This window comes from Rhinatrema bivittatum, chromosome 1, assembly GCF_901001135.1.
Source record: "Rhinatrema bivittatum chromosome 1, aRhiBiv1.1, whole genome shotgun sequence".
Classification (NCBI taxonomy): domain Eukaryota; kingdom Metazoa; phylum Chordata; class Amphibia; order Gymnophiona; family Rhinatrematidae; genus Rhinatrema; species Rhinatrema bivittatum.
The window spans coordinates 751,446,474-751,467,413 of record NC_042615.1 but is presented as its reverse complement, the minus strand read 5'-3'; the positions used below and the strand labels follow the sequence as shown (position 1 = coordinate 751,467,413).

Genomic DNA, 20,940 nt, shown 5'->3' with positions numbered 1-20,940 from the left:
CAACCAACAATAGATCTCTTTGCATCACATCTGAACTACAAAGTGAACAATTATTGCTCCCTGTTCAAGCAGAAACACAGCTTGACCAGGGACGCCTTTGCTCGCCATTGGAAATCAGGCCTGCTATACGCGTATCCTCCGATACCGCTCATAACCAAGACACTAGTAAAACTACAACAGGACATGGGGTCCATGATACTCATAGCCCCGTATTGGCCTCGACAAGTATGGTTTCCCACACTTCTAGACCTCTCAGTCAGGGATCCCATTTGTCTGGGAGTAGCTCCCACTCTCATAACTCAGGATCAGGGTCGATTGCACCATCCCAACCTCCAATCCCTTGCCCTGACAGCGTGGATGTTGAAAGCTTAATTTTACAACCACTCAATCTTTCAACCCATATCTCTCAAGTGCTTATAGCTTCACGTAAGCCCTCCACATGAAAGAACTACTCTTCCAAATGGAGAAGATTTACATTGTGATGCAAGCAAAACAGTACTGATCCTTTCACTTGCTCCACTTCTTCTCTACTAGATTATTTATACTATCTTTCAGAATCTGGTCTCCAGACTTCATCTGTAAGAGTACACTTAAGTGCAATCTCAGCTTACCACAACAAAATAGGAGATGCACCTATCTCTACACAACCTCTCGTCAGTAAACCACCAGTTTGACCCCCGATCACACAATGGGACCTGAACGTGGTATTAACCAGACTCATGCATTCTCCATTCGAACCCATAGATACCTGTGATCTTAAATTTCTCACATGGAAGTCTATCTTCCTCATAGCCATTACATCAGCTAGAAGGATTAGTGAGTTACAAGCACTTGTCACATACAAACCTTATACAAAGTTTCTACATGACAGAGTGGTACTCCATACGCATCCAAAATTCCTTCCCAAGGTAGTTACGGAATTCCACTTGAATCAATCCATTGTTTTACCCACATTCTTGCCAAGGCCTCATTCTCACCAAGGAGAACGGGCTTTACATACTTTGTAAGCGTACATTATCCTTCTACTTAAACCGCACTGCAGTCCACAGGAAATCCAATCAACTTTTTGTCTCTTATGACCCAAACAAACCAGGTAAAGCAGTGGGTAAACATACTCTGTCCAACTGGCTAGCAGATTACATACAGTTTTGCTATGAAAAAGCAGGCCTTCCTCTCCAAGGGCGAGTAAAAGCACATTCAGTACGAGCAATGTCAACTTCAGTAGCACACCTTCGTTCTGTGCCAATTCTTGACATCTGTAAAGCAGCAACATGGAGTTCTCTTCATACCTTTGCAGCACATTACTGTTTGGACAAAGAAGGTCGACAAGATTCCGCCTACGGACAATCTGTCTTAAAGAACCTATTTCCAGCTTAAACCCAACTCCTTCTACATCCATCCTGCTGTGATCTTCGGCTGACTCATTTCCATCAACAAGACTGCAATGTTGCTTCATTACGAAATGATTCAGCCTCTAGCTTGCTACTCACCCATATGTGAGGACTATCATCCTGCTTGTCCTGCGATAAAGCAAAATTGCTTACCTTGTAATAGGTGTTATCCCAGGACAGCAGGATATAGTTCTCACGAAACCCACCCGCCACCCTGCGGAGTTGGGTCCGATATGTTTTATTATTTTATTTTTGGCTAACGCTAATTGCTACAAAACAGACTGAAGGGAGACCCCTGTGGCAGAGAATATCATGGCATGCTGGGCATGCTCAATAGGCACTCTGGGTGCCAGTCAAAAGTTTATGAAACTTTGACAGAAGCTTTTCCGTATGGGGCTCCATTACCAATGTCACCCATATGTGAGGACTATATCCTGCTGTCCTGGGATAACACCTATTACAAGGTAAGCAATTTTGCTTTCTATACAAATTAGTATGTGTCATACATCCACAGTAATAAAACTTTACACTATTTCTTGAGTTATACATGTTAACCAAGATTTTATTTTTACATAAAATTCTAATATCATTTAGATCTACTTTAATTTGATTTGTTTCTTATCAATTTTATTGACCTTAATTTCTACATAGAGCCAAATAAAATAATAGATAACACCAACGTATTCTTTAAGCTTCATATAATAATGTGAGGAACATTATCGCCGGCAGCACGGCAAATAGCTACACCTTTTATGTGTCGCTATTACTGTGAAAGGCTGCAGCCAGCCGCACCGCGTCTGGACGAAATCACACCGCCGCGGTGCGAACGGCTGCGGCCTTTCGCAGGCCCACCCCCTTTTTCGCGGGATTCATCATTCCGCGAGGAATCATGAATCCTGCCCTAAGTTTGTACCAGAGGCAATGGAAGGTAAAGTGACTTGCCCAAGGTCACAAGGAACAACAGTAGGACTTGAATTATGGTCTCCTGGTTCATAACCCATTGCTGTAACCACTGCGCTACTCCACAGGAATAGACTTTCATACAGGATTAGAAATTAGTGCTTTGCAATTGGCCAACAAGATTTTGAACCTGTCACCATCATTTTGTGTCTATCATACCAACAATTAATAACTATTATCTGTGGGTACAGGTCCTCGTACGATCAGTAACAGTGCTTTAAAACATCAGATGTGCATGGTTCCTCAAACAACACTGGAGCAGATGAGTAATCATCTCTTTTTGCAGCAAATGTAATTTGTGTTCTATATCATTTAGTATAGCTGCACTACTGGAGTCTGCTTTGCAGTAGCCAGCCCCTGTACCGAGGGTGTTTAGACATCACCTAATTGCATGTGGTTCATCTGATCTTGATAGAAGTGTCTCCTCTACATGTAGTCTGTTCTTATCAGCTCCTGATGTCTGCAGAGATGAGCTGAGAGATTCTGTAGTGGTAATTAAACTCTTAATTTCCTAGCGTTTAGCCAGATGGACTCAGGACCAATGGGTTATGCTCCCCTGCCAGCTGGTGGAGATGGAGTCGGATTTCAAAGCTGATGTCACCCTTCATACACCCCTGCAATGACCTTAGCCCTCCAGTATTCTCCATCTCCAGCAGATGGTGGACTTACCTCTCCCTATGGGATTGTTATACTTTTTGGAAGGAGAAATTCTACTTTCTAAATTGAAGGAAAATTGAGCCCCGCTCTCCTGCGGTGACACCTAAAGGTCCCTCCTCCAGCTGAGAATTCCTGAGGCGATTTCCGAGATCCCTCAGAGGTGTGCCTTGGTCCGGGCGCCAGTTCCCAGCTTATACTTTGCTGCTTAAATAGCTGAAAGGGAGCATGTGCAGGAAACCAAGCTCGGTGGTGACGACCAAAGCCCTCCCCCCCCCCCCCCCCCCACAGCCAAAGACGCATCTCTGTACTCAGCCGGTAAGTGCTGAGCCCAGGTAAGTAAAAAAAAAAAAAAAAGATTTACCCCCCGATTCAGAGACGTTTGGAGGGGTTTTGGTAAGACCTCCTCTGGTCTCCTTGCTAGTCACGCAGTACCAATGTTGAGGTAAGGGGAGGTGGGCTTTCGAGCAAGTTGAGCGGCCCCCAGTGGGCTAGACCCCATTTTAGGCTTGGTTGGCACACCACTTGGTAGACCATGGCGGCGCCATCTTGCACACATCTTTGTGCGTGCCGAATACCTCCATTGATTGTCGGTGCGCGCAGTGCATCAGCTCTGTGCATGCGCCGTGCGCATAACATCTGTGCTAATTGACTTAAGATAGCCAGTTATGCTGTACTATATTTGTTTAACACTGAGTCAGTCTTTTTTGTATGTACAAACCTCTCCTATACAGGGTGCACATGAATAACAGAGACCAAATGTGGTTTACGTTAATGTGGATGCATCTGCTCCCCATTTGATATTGACCAAGTTTGAGATGATACATCATAAATTCACCTTTGCCCTGATTCTTTTTCTATATGTGCCTTGTATATCAGAAATCGATTTGAGTGTTAAATTGAGGTAGATCAGATTGGTTCTGTTTTAAGCCTTTCCATGTGATGTTGAGTTCTTTTATTGCTTCCCTATTCCTTATATGAAAAGCACATTTTTGGGTTTTTCTAGTTTGTCTGATAGTTAATTTTCCACACAATAGGTAGTTAGGTTTATTAAGGTCACCACCAGCGTTATTTTGATGCAGTGGAAATCTTTGCTTTGAGTTATTGCACAAAGGTCATGTGTAAATTTAAATTTATGGGGTTTGATTTCATTTACTGATACGATCATGGCGTATATTAAACACTATTGGTGTGAGCATAGTATCTGATGGAAGGCCATTCTTTTGACAATACCAGCAACTTCACTTGACATGTAGTTCAGTGTTTCCCAGCCTTCTCCTGGCGGTACACCTATCCAGTTAGGTTTTCAGAATAGCCCCAATGAATATGCATTAGCTAAATTTGCATACAATGGGTCTCGTATATTTAGAAATCTACCTCATGCATATTCTTTACAAATACTCTGAAAACCTGACTGGTTAGGTATGCCTCCATGAAAACATACAGAAACACTGATCTAGTTCAGCAATGATTTTTTGGTTCTCAGATAGTCTTAATGAGCTTATCAGTATGCTGAAAGGCAGAATATGTCAAATAAATCAGGATAGCTCGCAAGCATGATGACATAAAATACTGACCTGATTGCTTATACTGTTTATTTATACATATCATACCTGTTTTTATTGTAAACCACTTTGATTTTTTGAAAGTTGATGTAACAGGTCTTCTAAACTAAAACAAAAGATTATAATATTTTCTCATTTGCTCTAATTGGAAGAAAATCCTTTGACCACCCTATGGACATTTTGCAAATGTGGAGTACCTGTAGTTTATGTGCAGTTTTACACACAAAGCATTTCTATCTAACCGTAGGATTTATCATTCTGTTATAAATATAGCAGAATGTTGAGCCGTGGCCAGAAAAGGGGCAGGGGGATGATAACGTGTAGCCGGCCGCATCGCGGTGATGCATTTTTGCTGGCCACAATTGCGGCCACGCTGCACACTATCACCCCCATAGCGCTACTGCAAAAAGTGTTGTTTCCAGCGCTGCTGCTGGCGATAATGCTGCTGGCGGTAACCTGTCCTTTGTCTTCCCTCTTCACCCAGTTCTATCCACCCCTGTTACATGTAACTGCTTTTTCCGCACCATAGTTCTAGTTTAAGTTTATTATGCACTCCTGTTTTATGTGAAACCAGCATGATGTGACTGTTGTCTCGAATGCCGGTATATAAAAAACATAAATAAATAAATAAATAAATAAAACATCCCTGCAGCGGTACAGGCATAACATTTAAATGTTAAAGTCAAGATAATGGCCCATTGAGATTTGAAAAATGAGCCCCTAAGTTAGGTGTTTGTGTTAAGCACATTTTATCAATAGAGATTTAAGTTTACCCAGCATTTGTAGACTGAATTATGTTAATTGAGCCTCCAGAGTGATTATGGGAAAGGTTCAGGGTATGCAGTTATTGTTATACAACCTTTTCTATTAATTTCTTCTACCTGTGCATGTGTAAGTATGTGTGTGTGTGTGTGTGTGTGTGCATATATACACATACACACACATACATACATATGTACTTTCCTTTTTTATCCCAGTACCTTTTCTCAGTTACAGTTCTCACTTCTCTGGCCCATTGGACCGATTCATCATCTCAATAGATATTACAATTTTGAAACTGATGAAGTCTTATTGCTGTGTTCCTGAATGACTTCACTTTTTTCTTATTTGCACATGTGGATTTCATCCATGATTGGATAGCATTAAAGGGGCATTCTCTTCCTCAAACTTTAAAACAGTTTAAGGTTCAGCCAGGTAAAAGCACCCTATGACTGTCATACTAAGCTTAAATTTTGAATGGATTCTACTACCTTATATTGAAAAAAATTCCTTACCAGAAAGAAGCATCCATTATATGCCAGCAGCAACAGTAGAACATTATCAATAAACAAGGCCTACTTAGGTTTACTCCTACTTCCCCATCTCATCCCATAATTCAAGCACATCACCAAAAGAGAGAAGGGATGTGAAAGAAGTTGATCGTGTCTGGAAGAAAAGCATTGAAGGGCTCAGCCCAGGAACCGGTTTCCCTTCTAACCTTTGATTGGTATGGCATCTTCTTCTGCTAGGTATATCCCATCGGGATGAAGGACAAAAAGAGAAGAGATTCCTTTAACACCTACTAAATTGAGGTGGCATTAAATATAAGGATATTTTATTAGATTACAGTACCATTGATGCTTATAAAAAAAAAAAAAGTGGTTTCATAGACAGTTTCTTTCCATGCCTAATCTGATGTAAATACTGATTTTCTCAGGTTGCAGCTTGTCGAGATACTGGCTATGATTGGTTTGAGCAACTTCTTCAAAATGTAAGTGATGACTTTTTAAGGCATGTTTTTATTAAGAAACATTATTGTTAGGTTTCAGAATTATGACCAATGGCAAGAATTTTAGGACCTATTTTCTGAGTGTATGTCAGTGTTGCCTTGTCATACAGTGTTTCTCTAAAGTTAGATAATTTGTTGTTTTTAGTTAAACTGTTATGCTCACTGTAATACTATTGGTATGAGCATGATGTCTGATGGAAGACCATTCCTTTATCAGTACCAGCAACTTCACTTGTCATCTAGTTCAGTATTTCTCAACAACTAGATATATGTCCTTAGAAACACGAAACACTCTTAAAGCTGGCCCAATCATAATCTGCTCCTATTTTTCTTTTTACAGTTATTAAAGTCAGAAGAGGATGCATCTTATAAACCTGTGAAAAAAGCCTGTACTCAGCTGGTTGACAATCTGGTAGAGCATATTCTTAAATATGAGGAATCTCTAGCAGGTAATCCAACCATTATTACTTCATTTTATCTGAAGTATCCGTTTCAAGGTATCAGAATTCCATTTATAGAATATCCAGAAATATTTATAAATACACACATGCCAAATCCTTCCAGTAGTAACTAAGAAAGTAAGAAAATTATACTTCCATAAGGCCTATCATCAAGGGAAAACAATTCAAACAACTTTTATCACCCACCTTTCCTTAAAAAGCTAAAGGTAAGGTTCAGCAGCCATAAATGAACAATAATAATCAATCAACTTTTAAAAAGAGCAATTTTCATTGTGATCCATTCTACTTCAAAGTATCTGTTTTTCAGACGTCTGCGGTTTCTTGAATCTAAAATGATGCTCCTACCAGAGATATGGGGTGGAATATTTTATGGAAAATATTCCCATTCTTTGTTTCGATAGGAAAGTTTTAATTTCTAAAAATTCATTAGTAACAGTGAATATCAGTACTGATAATTTCAAGCTTAGAATTTTTGAGTATAACGTTTAAACCACATTAAGTATCTCTATTGGTTTTCTCCTCTGTTCAAATATTTTAGTTCAACTTCTTTGCTATTAGAAAAACTTTGAGATGCAGCATGGGGAATTTAATATGATAGGTTTGAGAGCTTTTGGGGGGTTTTGTTTTACTAAATGTATAGGTTAGATAAAATGCCTAATCAGGTCATAAATCTGTATACATCATCAGGAAAATTGTATATTAAATTTTTCTGAGAAACATTCTCTGCGAATTTTATGAAAATGAGACAAAAATTGTATGGGAAACTTTTTCAGAAAGTTTTTCAATTCTAAATTTTCCAGAAAAACCCATATCTTTTCTTTCTATAGGTCTTTTTGAAGGGTGAAGGAAGAGGAACATTCTCTGCTTTTACTAAACTAGTGATATTAAAATATGTTGAAGGATTGTAAAGACTATTATCAAACTTTTTACATTCAGCTTAAGCTGAGCAAATAGTTTGTATAAATTTGAACAAATTTGTGCATGACTTATGACAGCATAGTTTGCTTTTCTGACTGGTTTTCATACATTCCAACAAACAGTAATATATCAACTATGCAACAGCTTGCTTCTTTCTGGATCACAGGGTTTAGCAGTGCTGTTTCTATTTATAAGCATAAAATTATGACCTTAAAACTATGAGAATGGTAAGTAATACATTTTGAGCCACAAACTTGATAGTTTTCCTTTCAAGCAGCAGTACTACGTATATTAAAATATCAGCATGCATGCTTTTTACTTCCTCTTTTGTTCTTATCTATAAATCCTTTTTACAATTTGTCGTAATATATGCCTTATATTTGTTTATTCAAAAGTATGCACATTTTATTATGGCTTATACATTATAGTTGTAAAAATCTTCCTGGGTCTAATATACTTTTTGTGCTATATTCCTGCTCTACACATAGCGTGATGGCTATTCAGGGTTCTGATAAGGATTAGCACAGCAGCCCCTAATTTGATTAGATTAATAGAAACATAGAAACATAGAAATGACGGCAGAAGAAGACCAAACGGCCCATCCAGTCTGCCCAGCAAGCTTCACACATTTTTTCTCTCATACTTATCTGTTTCTCTTAGCTCTTGGTTCTATTTCCCTTCCACCCCCACCATTAACGTAGAGAGCAGTGATGGAGCTGCATCCAAGTGAAATATGTAGCTTGATTAGTTAGGGGTAGTAGGGGTAGTAACCACCGCAATAAGCAAGCTACACCCATGCTTATTTGTTTTACCCAGACTATGTTATACAGCCCTTATTGGTTGTTTTTTTTCTCCCCTGCCGTTGAAGCAGGGAGCTATGCTGGATATGCGTGCAGTATCAGTTTTTTTTTTTTCTCCCCTGCCATTGAAGCAGAGAGCTATGCTGGCTATGCGTGAAGTATCAGTTTTTCTTCTCTCCTGCCGTTGAAGCAGAGAGCTATGCTGGATATGCGTGAAGTATCAGTTTTTCTTCTCCCCTGCCATTGAAGCAGAGAGCTATGCTGGATATGCGTGCAGTATCAGTTTTTCTTCTCCCCTGCCGTTGAAGCAGAGAGCTATGCTGGAAATGCGTGATGTATCAGTCTTCTCCCATGCCGTTGAAGCAGACAGCCATGCTGGATATGCATCGAAAGTGAAGTATCAGGCACATTTGGTTTGGGGTAGTAACCGCCGTAACAAGCCAGCTACTCCCCGCTTTGTGAGTGCGAATCCTTTTTTCTTCTCCCCTGCCGTTGAAGCTATGCTGGATATGCGTGAAGCATCAGTTTTTTTTTTTTTCCCTGCTGTTGAAGCAGAGAGCTATGCTGGAAATGCGTGATGTATCAGCCTTTCTCCCATGCCGTTGAAGCAGAGAGCCATGCTGGATATGCATCGAAAGTGAAGTATCAGGCACATTTGGTTTGGGGTAGTAACCGCCGTAACAAGCCAGCTACTCCCCGCTTTGTGAGTGCGAATTCTTTTTTCTTCTCCCCTGCCGTTGAAGCTATGCTGGATATGCGTGAAGCATCAGTTTTTTTTTTCCCCTGCTGTTGAAGCAGAGAGCTATGCTGGAAATGCGTGATGTATCAGCCTTTCTCCCATGCCGTTGAAGCAGAGAGCCATGCTGGATATGCATCGAAAGTGAAGTATCAGGCACATTTGGTTTGGGGTAGTAACCGCCGTAACAAGCCAGCTACTCCCCGCTTTGTGAGTGTGAACCCTTTTTTCTTCTCCCCTGCCGTTGAAGCAGAGAGCTCTGCTGGATGTGTGAAGTATCAGTTTTTTCTTCTCCCCTGCTGTTGAAGCAGAGAACTATGCTGTATATGCATTGAAAGTGAAGTATCAGGCTTATTTGGTTTGGGGTAGTAACCGCCGTAACAAGCCAGCTACTCCCCTCTTTGTGAGTGCAAATCCTTTTTTCCACGTTTCCTCTTGCTGTTGAAGCTTAGAGCGATGTTGGAGTCACAGTAAGCATGTATGTTTATTGAATAAGGGTATTGTCTCCAGGCAGTAGCCATCATTCTGGCGAGTCACCCACTCTTCATTGGCGGCCTCTTGACTTTATGGATCCACAGTGTTTATCCCACGCCTCTTTGAAGTCCTTCACAGTTCTGGTCTTCACCACATCCTCCGGAAGGGCATTCCAGGCATCCACCACCCTCTCCGTGAAGAAATACTTCCTGACATTGGTTCTGAATCTTCCTCCCTGGAGCTTCAAATCGTGACCCCTGGTTCTGCTGATTTTTTTCCTACGGAAAAGGTTTGTCGTTGTCTTTGGATCATTAAAACCTTTCAAGTATCTGAAAGTCTGTATCATATCACCTCTGCTCCTCCTTTCCTCCAGGGTGTACATATTTAGATTCTTCAATCTCTCCTCGTACGTCATCCGATGAAGATCCTCCACCTTCCTGGTCGCCCTTCTCTGTACCGCTTCCATCTTGTCTTTGTCTTTTTGTAGATACGGTCTCCAGAACTGAACACAGTACTCCAGGTGAGGCCTCACCAAGGACCTGTACAAGGGGATAATCACTTCCCTTTTCTTACTCGATATTCCTCTCTCTATGCAGCCCAGCATTCTTCTGGCTTTTGCTATCGCCTTGTCGCATTGTTTCGCAGACTTCATATCATTAGACACTATCACCCCAAGGTCCCTCTCCTGCTCCGTGCACATCAGCCTTCTCCCCCCCCCCATCAAATACAGTTCATTCGGATTTCCACTCCCCATATGCATGACTTTGCACTTCTTGGCATTGAATCTCAGCTGCCATATCTTCGACCACTCTTCCAGTTTCCTTAAATCCCGTCTCATTCTCTCCACTCCTTCCGGCATGTCCACTCTGTTGCAGATCTTAGTGTCATCTGCAAAAAGACAAACCTTACCTTCTATCCCGTCCGCAATGTCGCTCACAAAGATATTGAACAGGACCGGTCCCAACACCGATCCTTGCGGTACACCACTTAAAACCGCTCTGTCTTCAGAGAAAGTACCATTTACCATCACACATTGTCTTCTGTCCGTCAACCAATTTGCAATCCAGGTCACCACCTCGGCACTCACTCCTAAGCTTCTCGTTTTATTCACCAGTCTCCTGTGCGGAACCGTATCAAAAGCTTTGCTGAAATCCAAGTAGATGACATCGAGCGCTCTTCCTTGATCCAATTCCTTGGTTACCCAGTCAAAAAAGTCAATCAGATTTGTCTGACAGGATCTTCCCCTGGTGAATCCATGTTGCCTCTGGTCCATCAATTCTCCGGACTGTAGATATTTCACTATTCTCTCTTTCAGCAGTGACTCCATTACTTTTCCCACCACCGAAGTGAGGCTAACCGGTCTGTAGTTACCAGCCTCCTCTCTGTTCCCACTCTTGTGAAGCGGGACCACCACCGCTCTTCTCCAATCTCTCGGTACCACTCCCGTTTCTAGGGATCTATTGAACAGGTCACACAGTGAACCCGCCAGAACATCTCTGAGCTCCCTCAGTATCCTTGGATGAATCCCTTCAGGCCCCATGTCTTTGTCCACTTTCAGATTCTTTAGCTCTTCCCATACTTTTTCTACCGTAAAAGGATTATCATCTATTCCACTTCCCTCCAGTTTCTTGTTGTGTAGAGATGATCCTTCTCCAGGGTCTTCTTTAGTGAACACAGAACTGAAGTATTCGTTTAATATTTCTGCCATTTCTTCGTCTCTCTCCACACATTGATCATTACCACCTTTTAATTTCACAATACCACTATGGACTTTTCTCTTTTCGCTGATGTATCTGAAAAATGTTTTGTCACCATTTTTTATCTCCTTGGCAATCCTCTCTTCCGCTTGAATTTTTGCCAACTTGATTAATTTCTTTGTCTCCCTCAGTTGAATCAAATATTCTTCTTTATGTTCCTCCCTTTGGGATCTTTTATATTTCTTGAATGCTGTTCTTTTAGCTTTAATTTTGTCGGCTACCTCCTTTGAGAACCAGATAGGTTTCAATTTTCTTTTGCTTTTCTTTACATTTCTAACATATAGAGTAGTTGCCTTGGTGATTGCTCCTTTTAGATTGGTCCACTGCTGCTCCACATCTATTGGTAGCTAATTCTAAGACTGAGGAATTTTTACAATTTTTGAAACATTGATATCTTGTCAGGGCTGAAATAAAAATCAGAACTAAAAAGATCTAAAAAAAAATGTATAACTGCTTACTGAATTAATTAAAATGTTTTGAAAGTGGTAGATGCTTGTTCAGCAGGACTAATTGCAAATGGTAGGGTTTTTCAACCAAGAAGAGCAGAGAGGCCATATTGAATCCTTTCTTCACCATTATTCTAGCTCATTTCATTTTTTTCATTTTCTCCCAGACTCCCCTTAGGCTAAGCCCTTCATTGGCAGACATCATGATTCAGCAACTTCCATCGTTAGCTTTCTTAATCTCTTTGGCAAAACAGCAGGTGTTATCTTGAGAGGAGCCTCAATATGTTATCTTGAGAGGAGTCTCAATATACTTGGCTTTGATTGGCCCTAGACATGAATGCTAGAAGTTGAACATTGGTTTCCTGTTTGGCTAGTTGGCCATCAGGCTTTGGATCTTCTGATCCAAAGCCTGATGGCTAGTTGGCCATCAGGCTTTGGATCTTCTGATTCCAAGTTTTGCTGGTATGATCAGTAGTAAGACATGCTTTCTTATACTTGGTATCTTTTGACTTGTTCATTTCTCAGGAATTTTATGAGCTCAAAACAATTATTTCTTTATATATTTTAAAGATATGTGTAGATATGTGTGCTATAATACACTATAGTTCTGATGATAATGCCAATGAAACAGATGTCCTAAATACATTTTGCCATGTTTTTGTATAGCAAAAATCATATTGTATTTTTTATTTATTTTTTATTTATTAAGGCTTTTATATACCGACTTTCTTGATACAAATCAAATCAATTCGGTTTACAATGAACTAAGCAGAGTATACAATTAACCAATCAACAAGAGATACGGAGCATACAGTTACATTATAACAAGGAAGCCTTAACTTGGAGTAGGAAAATAAAGAAGGGGTGAACGGAGCAATAAATATATAAATAAAATGAAATAAAATATAATAAATACTATATATATAAATATATAGTATTTATATATATATATATATATATATATATATAATATATATACTATATAATATATACTATATAATATATATAATATATATACTATATATATAATATATAATATATATTATATATATATATATATATAGTATATATATTATATATAATATATATACTATATATATATATATATATAGTTTATATATATATAGATATAATAAATACAATATATTATAACATGAACATTATTTTAATTGTTGGGCATTTAATTTTACCCTGTTGGTGTGTAGTTTGTTGGAATTTTAGAAGAATGCAAAATAGGACTGCACTGTGAATTGTTTATACAGCATTGTGTACATTAAAGGTTTCAATATAGATATTCAGTTTTAATTCTTGTTCTATTTTTATTTGAAAGTACATTATATAACTTGTTAAATATATAATCTGTTAAATGTACAATCTGTTAAATGTATAACGCTCCGGCGTTAGTTAAATCTGTTAAATCTGTTAAATCTGTTAAATGTATAACGCTCCGGCGTAAGTTCCTGTTCATTGTACACCGACGTGATATCTTTGATGAGCGGCGGTATATAAAAAATTATAAATAAATAAATAAAATAAATTTAGAAAAAGTCCTAGGTTTTTAAAGTTTTATAATAAATTTTTTGAGATTGGCCATGTACTACCAAGGAACTTACCCACACTGCAGCTCATTTCATAATTATACTTTATTTTTACATTGATGAGCAGGATAAATTAGTCACTACATGTGTATAACATCATTCGGCGGCCCCAAATGGACTTGTCTCTTAAAGCTAGTAGACCTTTAAGCTATACTGAGCATGTGCAGGAGTTCCCGTAATGGGTATTGCTTTGTGAGTTTCCTCAGTCAATTTTTGAACAACCACAGCATGGATGTGAACTCAGTCTCTCCTGATAATTTTTCTCAAAAACCTTTTCAATCATTTTATCTTAGGTCTCTTCTTATTGAGTTGCTTTGTTCCATCTGCAGCCCCACAACAGCACTTTTCAGAGCTATTAAACAAAAAACAAAGGAACTTGGCCTTTTCCATCATGTCTAGCCAGAAAAAGAAATCAATGGTGAGCGGCTTTAAAATTTGTATCTGTGGAAAGATTATCTTCTTCACTGATGGGGTGCAAACTGTATAACTGATTCCTCCGTCCAGAACATGACCAGAATAATTGTTCTACCTGTGGACAGATGTCACCACGCTCACAGCATTCTAGGGTGCTTCACATCAAGGAACTGTGTAAATCTCTCTGCAGTCGCAGAAGATCTTCATCCCACAGTGCAACTTGGACTGCCTCACCAGGTAATGAGTTGAGCAGGAGCCGCTCTAAAACTCTCCTGTACACTCAGACTGAAGCCGAGGAGTTGAGTTTTTCCAGCTGCCCTGTGTTGAAGATGAAGCAGCATCAATCACTGGAGCTGTTGCAGCCTGTATCAAAGAAATACAAACATTCTAAGTGAGGTTCATTGACATCAGTGCCATTGGCACAAACAGCATCAGTGTTTTCGACATGCATCTTCCTCTAATGAAATCGACACATGGCACATTGCAGCACTTGACGCACAAAGTCGCTCGATACACAATACACTGATGCGCGATACACTGATTCATTGATTCATTAGACACATGATACGCTGATGCACTCGATGCATGAATGCACTCAATGTTTGATGCACTGAAATATACAGCCTCTATGCACACTGATGCTTCTAATCTTCAGTCATATGGTACTCTGAATCCTATACCACACAATTCTACCATGTACAGTCCCTCTCAACTGATGCAGTATCTTCAGCCTGCACCAGATTCCTCAACATGCATCTCCAAAGATCTGTTGAGGTATGTCAAGTCATCAAAGGCATCCAAGCACTCTATTCCATCCACCTCCGGCTTCAGTCAAGCTGTTTGCCAACACAGCTTTACACAACCCATCCTAGTTATGTAAGAAAAGGGGGTGAGGTTGCCTCTGCCCCCTCCAAGAACCAGGGCACTCACCCCATTAGCCAGTATCTTCTATTGTACTACTTACTTCTAACAGACTACCTATTCTTTTTTTTTTTTTACTACATCTTTATTTATAATCTTTTATATTCAGTTAACAAGTGAAAACTTGACAAGAAATGATACACAGAGATAGGAATTTCTACACATACTAAACTAATAAATCCTTATCAGAAATAACATCTCTAACATTAATTCTCTGTATTATCCTGTCAGACCACATTTTTAAGGGATATCCAATTTGCAAATATGTGAGAAAATGTAAACATTTAAACACAAAAGTGAATAAACCGCATCTAACTAATTTTGGTTTTGGTTTTTTTTTACTTTCTAAAGTCGGAACACATTACTCAGAGCTAGTTCTAGCAAATGAAGAATCTAGTTTAACTTTACTATTCAAAAAAGAATTTAACTATAAAGGGTAAATAAAAACATATTTAACCCCAGCATGCTTAATAACGCACTTGCACGGAAAATATAACCCAAAAAAAGTGCCCAAACCAATAACAGCCGGGCGCATCATAAGAAAACGCTTTCTTTTAGATTGTGTTATTTTGGCAACGTCTGGGAACATACGGATTTTATTTCCCTAAAAATAATGCATCTCTTTCCGGAAAAACATTTTAAGGGCAAAATCCCTATCAAGAGTCCAAAGCTATTGTAACAATCAAGGTTGAAGTCTTCACTTCTCCTTCCATTGAAGTTTCCAGGAATGATGATAAATGTGAAGTATCTACTATAGGAGATACTGTAGGCCTGGTATTCAATTGTGGAGATAACCTTAACAGGTAAATAGTAAGCTTTGGATATAAGTGGAATCATGTTCTCTTTTATAGATAATATTTCAAGGAAATATTTATGAAGCATTTCAATCGGTGAGACAAAAAGTTTTCTTTGGAAAATTTAAAATCCTAAGATTACGGCAACGAATGCTGTTTTCCAAATCTTCCAGTTTATTCTGTAAATATGAGTGACCCACTGCAATTGAATCCCCTGACGTTTGCATATTTAATTCTTAAGCTCCAAGGCCTCATTTTGAGCTTTTATTTCCAATACTTGGGATTTTATAGTATTACTTGTCCATATAACTCTTGTTGCTGAGAAACATGGCTTTTCAAAAAAGCATTTCATAATGAGAATGGGGAATAGGTAGTACTAAGAAACTAGAAAAGGACTTATACACACAGGCAAAAGTCACCAGATAACATATATGCATTCCTTACCTTTATTTTTATTACACTTAAGTTTTAAGTTAAGGAATTACAGTATATCGCATATATGGATAGCCTATTAAGGGAACTTCAATACACACTACATATAGCTTATAATATTTTGAATCATGTATCTGAACAACTTTGGCACCCACTGTTTAAAGTAAAATCTATTTCAAATTTATATATGTGCATATTTGTAAACCGTTGTGATGGTATATCACTTAACGACGGTATAGAAAAGTTTTTAAATAAATAAACAGATCGAGAAAGCTGACTTGTAAGATTAGTAATTGCTTCCCAAATATTTTCTAAAGTTACTTGAGGAGGTTTTAAAAGAGTAACAGATATTACCTCTGTATCGGGTTGAAAGAAAACTGTATTTTGATCCGATGCATTGTCCAATCTAACACCTCTCCATTTGCTGTCCGGCTAACTGCTCCTTCTGTTTGCCCCTCCATCTCGGCTCCACCCAACGCTGAGGCTGCCGACTGCCTACGATCTCCACAGCAGGACAGGAACAGGCTGATCACGTCAGCCTTCTCCGTGGGGGGGGGGGGCGGGTTGAGGAGGGGCCCGACTCAGCTCCGGCGATAGCGATGACTCTTAAGTCCGGAGCAGACTGCATTGGTGCACCCACACGCATGACTGTCCAAGGACTTTGCTTCGGAGCTTGGCATGAACTCAGGGTTCCGAAGAAAGTGCTGGTCCATCGGGCCAGTCACCGGCGACATCTCACTTACTTCGGGGTAAGTTCTAGCCTTCCCCTTTCTTTTTCCCATACTAGTATGAAGAAACCTCTTTTTTGGAAGCAATTATTTGAGAGGATTAGGGAGAGTCCGGAGCTCCCTGCACTAGCATGCTACCATCTTGGATTCCCCCAGACTACCTATTCTTATGCACGAGGCTATCCTGATCTTGGAAGAGAATGTCCCATCGCCTACTTCAGGCCAGAGGATACATCAGTCATTCCACCAAATAGATTTAGTGACGTTTCTTTACCTTTCTGACTAAGGAGACAGAAGAAATATTCCAGCCTTTCCTTTTTACTATCACTATGGCAATACCATAGACTAGAGACCCAATATCATCTGTAGGGGAAAACTCATCATCAGAACCCTTGACTAGAGGTTCTTCATCTTCTATTGCAGCAGATTCTAGTAGGTCAGATTGCTTCTCCTTCGAGTCAACCAGAAGCCCCTCCCAGTTTACCCTCTCCATCCTTGGAGGTCTGGATAAGTGAGCAGGTACATTTAGGTTCAGAAATTCTACCAGCAAAGTTTCCAATCCTCTTCCAGGTCTTCTGGCCTACATCTCGCCACCAGAGGATCTTACCTATTCTGAGTTCATGGAAAAGGGTACAGCACTCTGAGCTCCTCGACCTTCTTCAAATACTGGACATTCCAGTTGAACCAGAGGCTCTTCCAGTTCACAGCATGTTCAATGTTCTACCGACAAGAATTGGAAAATTCCCATTTTGATCCCTCCTACAGCTAGGAAAATAGACCTCAAATTAAGAGTCCAGCACTCGCCAGACTTTGGTGTTGTCCAGTTGCCTCACCAGTTTGTAGTGATTGAATCTGCTATTAAAAAAAAAGCAAAGAAGACCAGATTCACTCAAACTCTCCTCCAGGAAAAGACTACAGACTTCCAGATAACTTTGGCAATAAAAGTTGTCAAATTGGAATGCTCTCTTCTCACATTACTGCATCTACTCCTTGATGCAGAAGATGGCATCTCACACCTACTTCAATTAGTCTATGAATCTTTCGATTCTGTGTCATGCACCTTCCTGGCCTTCATTGGAGCTAGGCACATGGCATGAGTTTGAGCAAGTAGCATCCACAAGGATACCCACAAAAAATTGGCTAACCTTCCATGCTTGGGGGCCAGTCTTTTTGCTGAGAAGCTCAAGGAGACAGTCATTTAAAGTACCAAAATGTGGCAGTGCAGTTGCTCTTGATGGCTCCAGAACAGCCCTCCATAATGAGGCATCGGTTCTACCCATACAAATCACTATACTTCTGTAGGCGGCTGTGCCAGTCTTTTCAACAGTACAGTCTGCCAGCCTGATCTAGACAGAGAATCCCGTCAACCGAAAAACACAACAGGCCAAGCTCAAATTGAGCCTAATTTTGGATCCCTCTGAACAATCTATTCCTGACTCTCCCAGTGAGAGGAAGAATTTAACATTTTGTAGAAGAGTGGTGTCAGATTACCAAGGACCCCGGGTCCTCCAAATTATGCAAGCTGGATACTGATTGCACTTCGCCCAACCACCATCTCGTCTACATTTTTCAGTGCTCATCTGGATCCATCTTATGTACCGCAGCTTCATCTGGAAGTCCAATCGCTTCTACAGCAATAAACAATAGAGCCAATCCCAGCAACTCAATATATGTAGGGTTTCTATTCCTGATCTTTCTTTATCCCCAAAAAAACAGGGGGACTGCGGCCTATTTGGGACTTGAGAAGTCTGAACAAGCATATACTCCAGGAGAAATTCAAAATTAACTCCCTCAGCATGCTCCTTCCTTACATGCAAAAGGATAAATGAATGTGTGCCTTGGATCTAAAGGATGGTATACACTCACATACCTATCCACCCTTCACATTGGTGCTATCTCTGTTTCCAGGTGGATTCTTCCCACTACTAGCACAAAGTACTCCCATTTAGTCTCTCAGTAGCCCCAAAGGTATTTGCAAAATGCCTCACATTAGTGGCAACTCATGTCTGTCACCAGGGAATACAAATCTATCCGACCCTGGATGATTGCTCATCACAGTGAAAATCACAAGATGAAGTTCTCTGCTCCCTGAGCTTGATGATAGGTCTTTTGCACTGCTTAGGCTTTCTGGTCAACTTCAAAGAAATCGAATAAGAGACCATGTGATACACTGAGGCTGTAACAACATGGCAGCTCGGCTACAGCCTTATCCTCACATTTTATATTTTTTTGGATATTGATTCTGCATGAGCATTTTTCTAACCATGCCAAAGGAACAACCTAAACGCTCCATCCCAAAAATGTGAGTGGATAAAGCTGCCAAAGGACAGAATTTGGTTGGGAAGTCGTCTGTTGTGTTACAGACACATTCAGAGGTATCCATTGCAAAATTGACATCATTAAAGAATTTTAGACCTTATAAATGAAGAAAAGGAGTTGACTTGTGTAAAATTCTTTAATGATGTCAATTTTACAATGGATACCTCTGAATGTGTCTGTAACAAAAGAGACGACTTCCCAACCCACCTCCCGAAAACTCATCGCGAATCAAAGTGCCCCCTCACAATGGTCCATATATAGAGTTTCAGACTGAGCCTTATAAAGAGATGCTCTCTCTCTCTCCCCTGACTCTTATGTCTACTGAGGAACTGTAGCAAAGTGGCACATCTAACATACGCGCGCCATCTGAGGAAAACTAGGGCTACGAGTGTCAGTGCTGGCCCCGCCTTTGGAATGCCCATGCCCTGCTGCTTTTCTGCTACTTTTTCTGGATGCACATACATCGATATACACGCACCCTTCCCGGCTATTTAAAATTTGCGTAGCTCCCGTACAGCCCACTTACACACATATGTGGCTGTTTTTGCGCATTCAAGGCTTTTAAAATCTACCTCTGAGTGAGAGGTATGGTTGCTTCTGTTGCTAACCTATTGGAGATATCTGCAAAGCTGCAAATGAGTCTTCTGTTCATATCTCTAAGACCCACTGATGTCTGGATAACCTCTCAAAGACTGACAGTAAATTTGGACAAGCAGTTTGCAAAGTTGGTTCTCACTGTAGTCTATTCTTCACAGTGGGGGCTGGGTTGATTACTAAATAAATGCTCTGCTGCAAACCTCAGTTTGGGACTTCCCACATGTAATGGCTAATTCAGCCTGCATATTGACGGAAAAAGCAAGTTTGCTTACCATAAACAGTGTTTTCCTTAGATAGGATGAATTAGCCATTGAATACTCACCTCCCTCCCTGGAGAGTCAACTACATAGCTAGATTAGCTCTGGTATAGACTGAACAAACTCACAAGATGACAATGTCATGCAGGAAATCCTGCACATGCTCAGTAGAGCTCAGAGTTCTACTAGCTTGGAGAGATGAGTCTGTTCAGTGCCGCTATCTGACTTCACCCACACATAATGGTTAATTCATCCTGCTTTCTACAGAAATCATAGCTTATGTTAAGCAAACTTGCTTTATTTATTTCAGTATTTATTAGTCATTAGTTGCCTCAGCTCAGAGACATACAGTCAAAAACATTCATAAAAAGTACAAAATAAAACAAAGTAACAAAATCTAAAAAAAAAAAACCCAACAAACTTCTGTTATTTATTTATTTGGGCATTTTATATACTGTCATTCCATGTATAGATCACAACGGTTTGCAAAGTAACATTCATAGTTATAACTTTACAGACCTACATTGTTTGGTTACAGAGGTGGTATTAATAGGCAGGCATTAATATTTATCAAGTGAAATTTTCTAGTACATATTAATGATACATATTCAATAACCTTTGCCTTAAGTACTTAAGGCAAAGGTTATTGAAAATTAAAATGAAATGATAGTTTTCACGTCTTAGTCAGTGGATTGTTTTTATAATCGTACATTCTCTCATTTTATTCTTCATGATTCTATTATCTTTTGTCTTTGTGGCTTTGTATATTCTGGTGTTTTTAAGTTAATTCATAAGCATTTTTGAATAGCCATGTTTTTAGCTCACATTTAAATTTCTATCTGGTAAAATACGTAACATCTCAGGCAGAGAATTCTAGAGCTTTGGACGCACTATGGAGCCCATACGATCTCTTATTTGTGTCAGATGTGTTCTCTGTATTGTGGGAATAG

General features: G+C 39.7%; 1 protein-coding gene across 4 annotated transcripts in view; it reads left to right on the top strand.

Annotated features, from left to right (window-relative positions):
• Positions 1 to 20,940, top strand: part of NIPBL (NIPBL cohesin loading factor) — a 1,214,062-nt gene that overhangs the window by 901,432 nt on the left and 291,690 nt on the right. For all 4 annotated transcript variants that reach the window (XM_029578690.1, XM_029578673.1, XM_029578682.1 and 1 more), the window contains 2 exons: positions 6,267 to 6,320; positions 6,679 to 6,787. In XM_029578690.1, the coding sequence (XP_029434550.1) occupies positions 6,267 to 6,320; positions 6,679 to 6,787 (163 nt within the window). The remainder of the gene's footprint in view (positions 1 to 6,266; positions 6,321 to 6,678; positions 6,788 to 20,940) is intronic.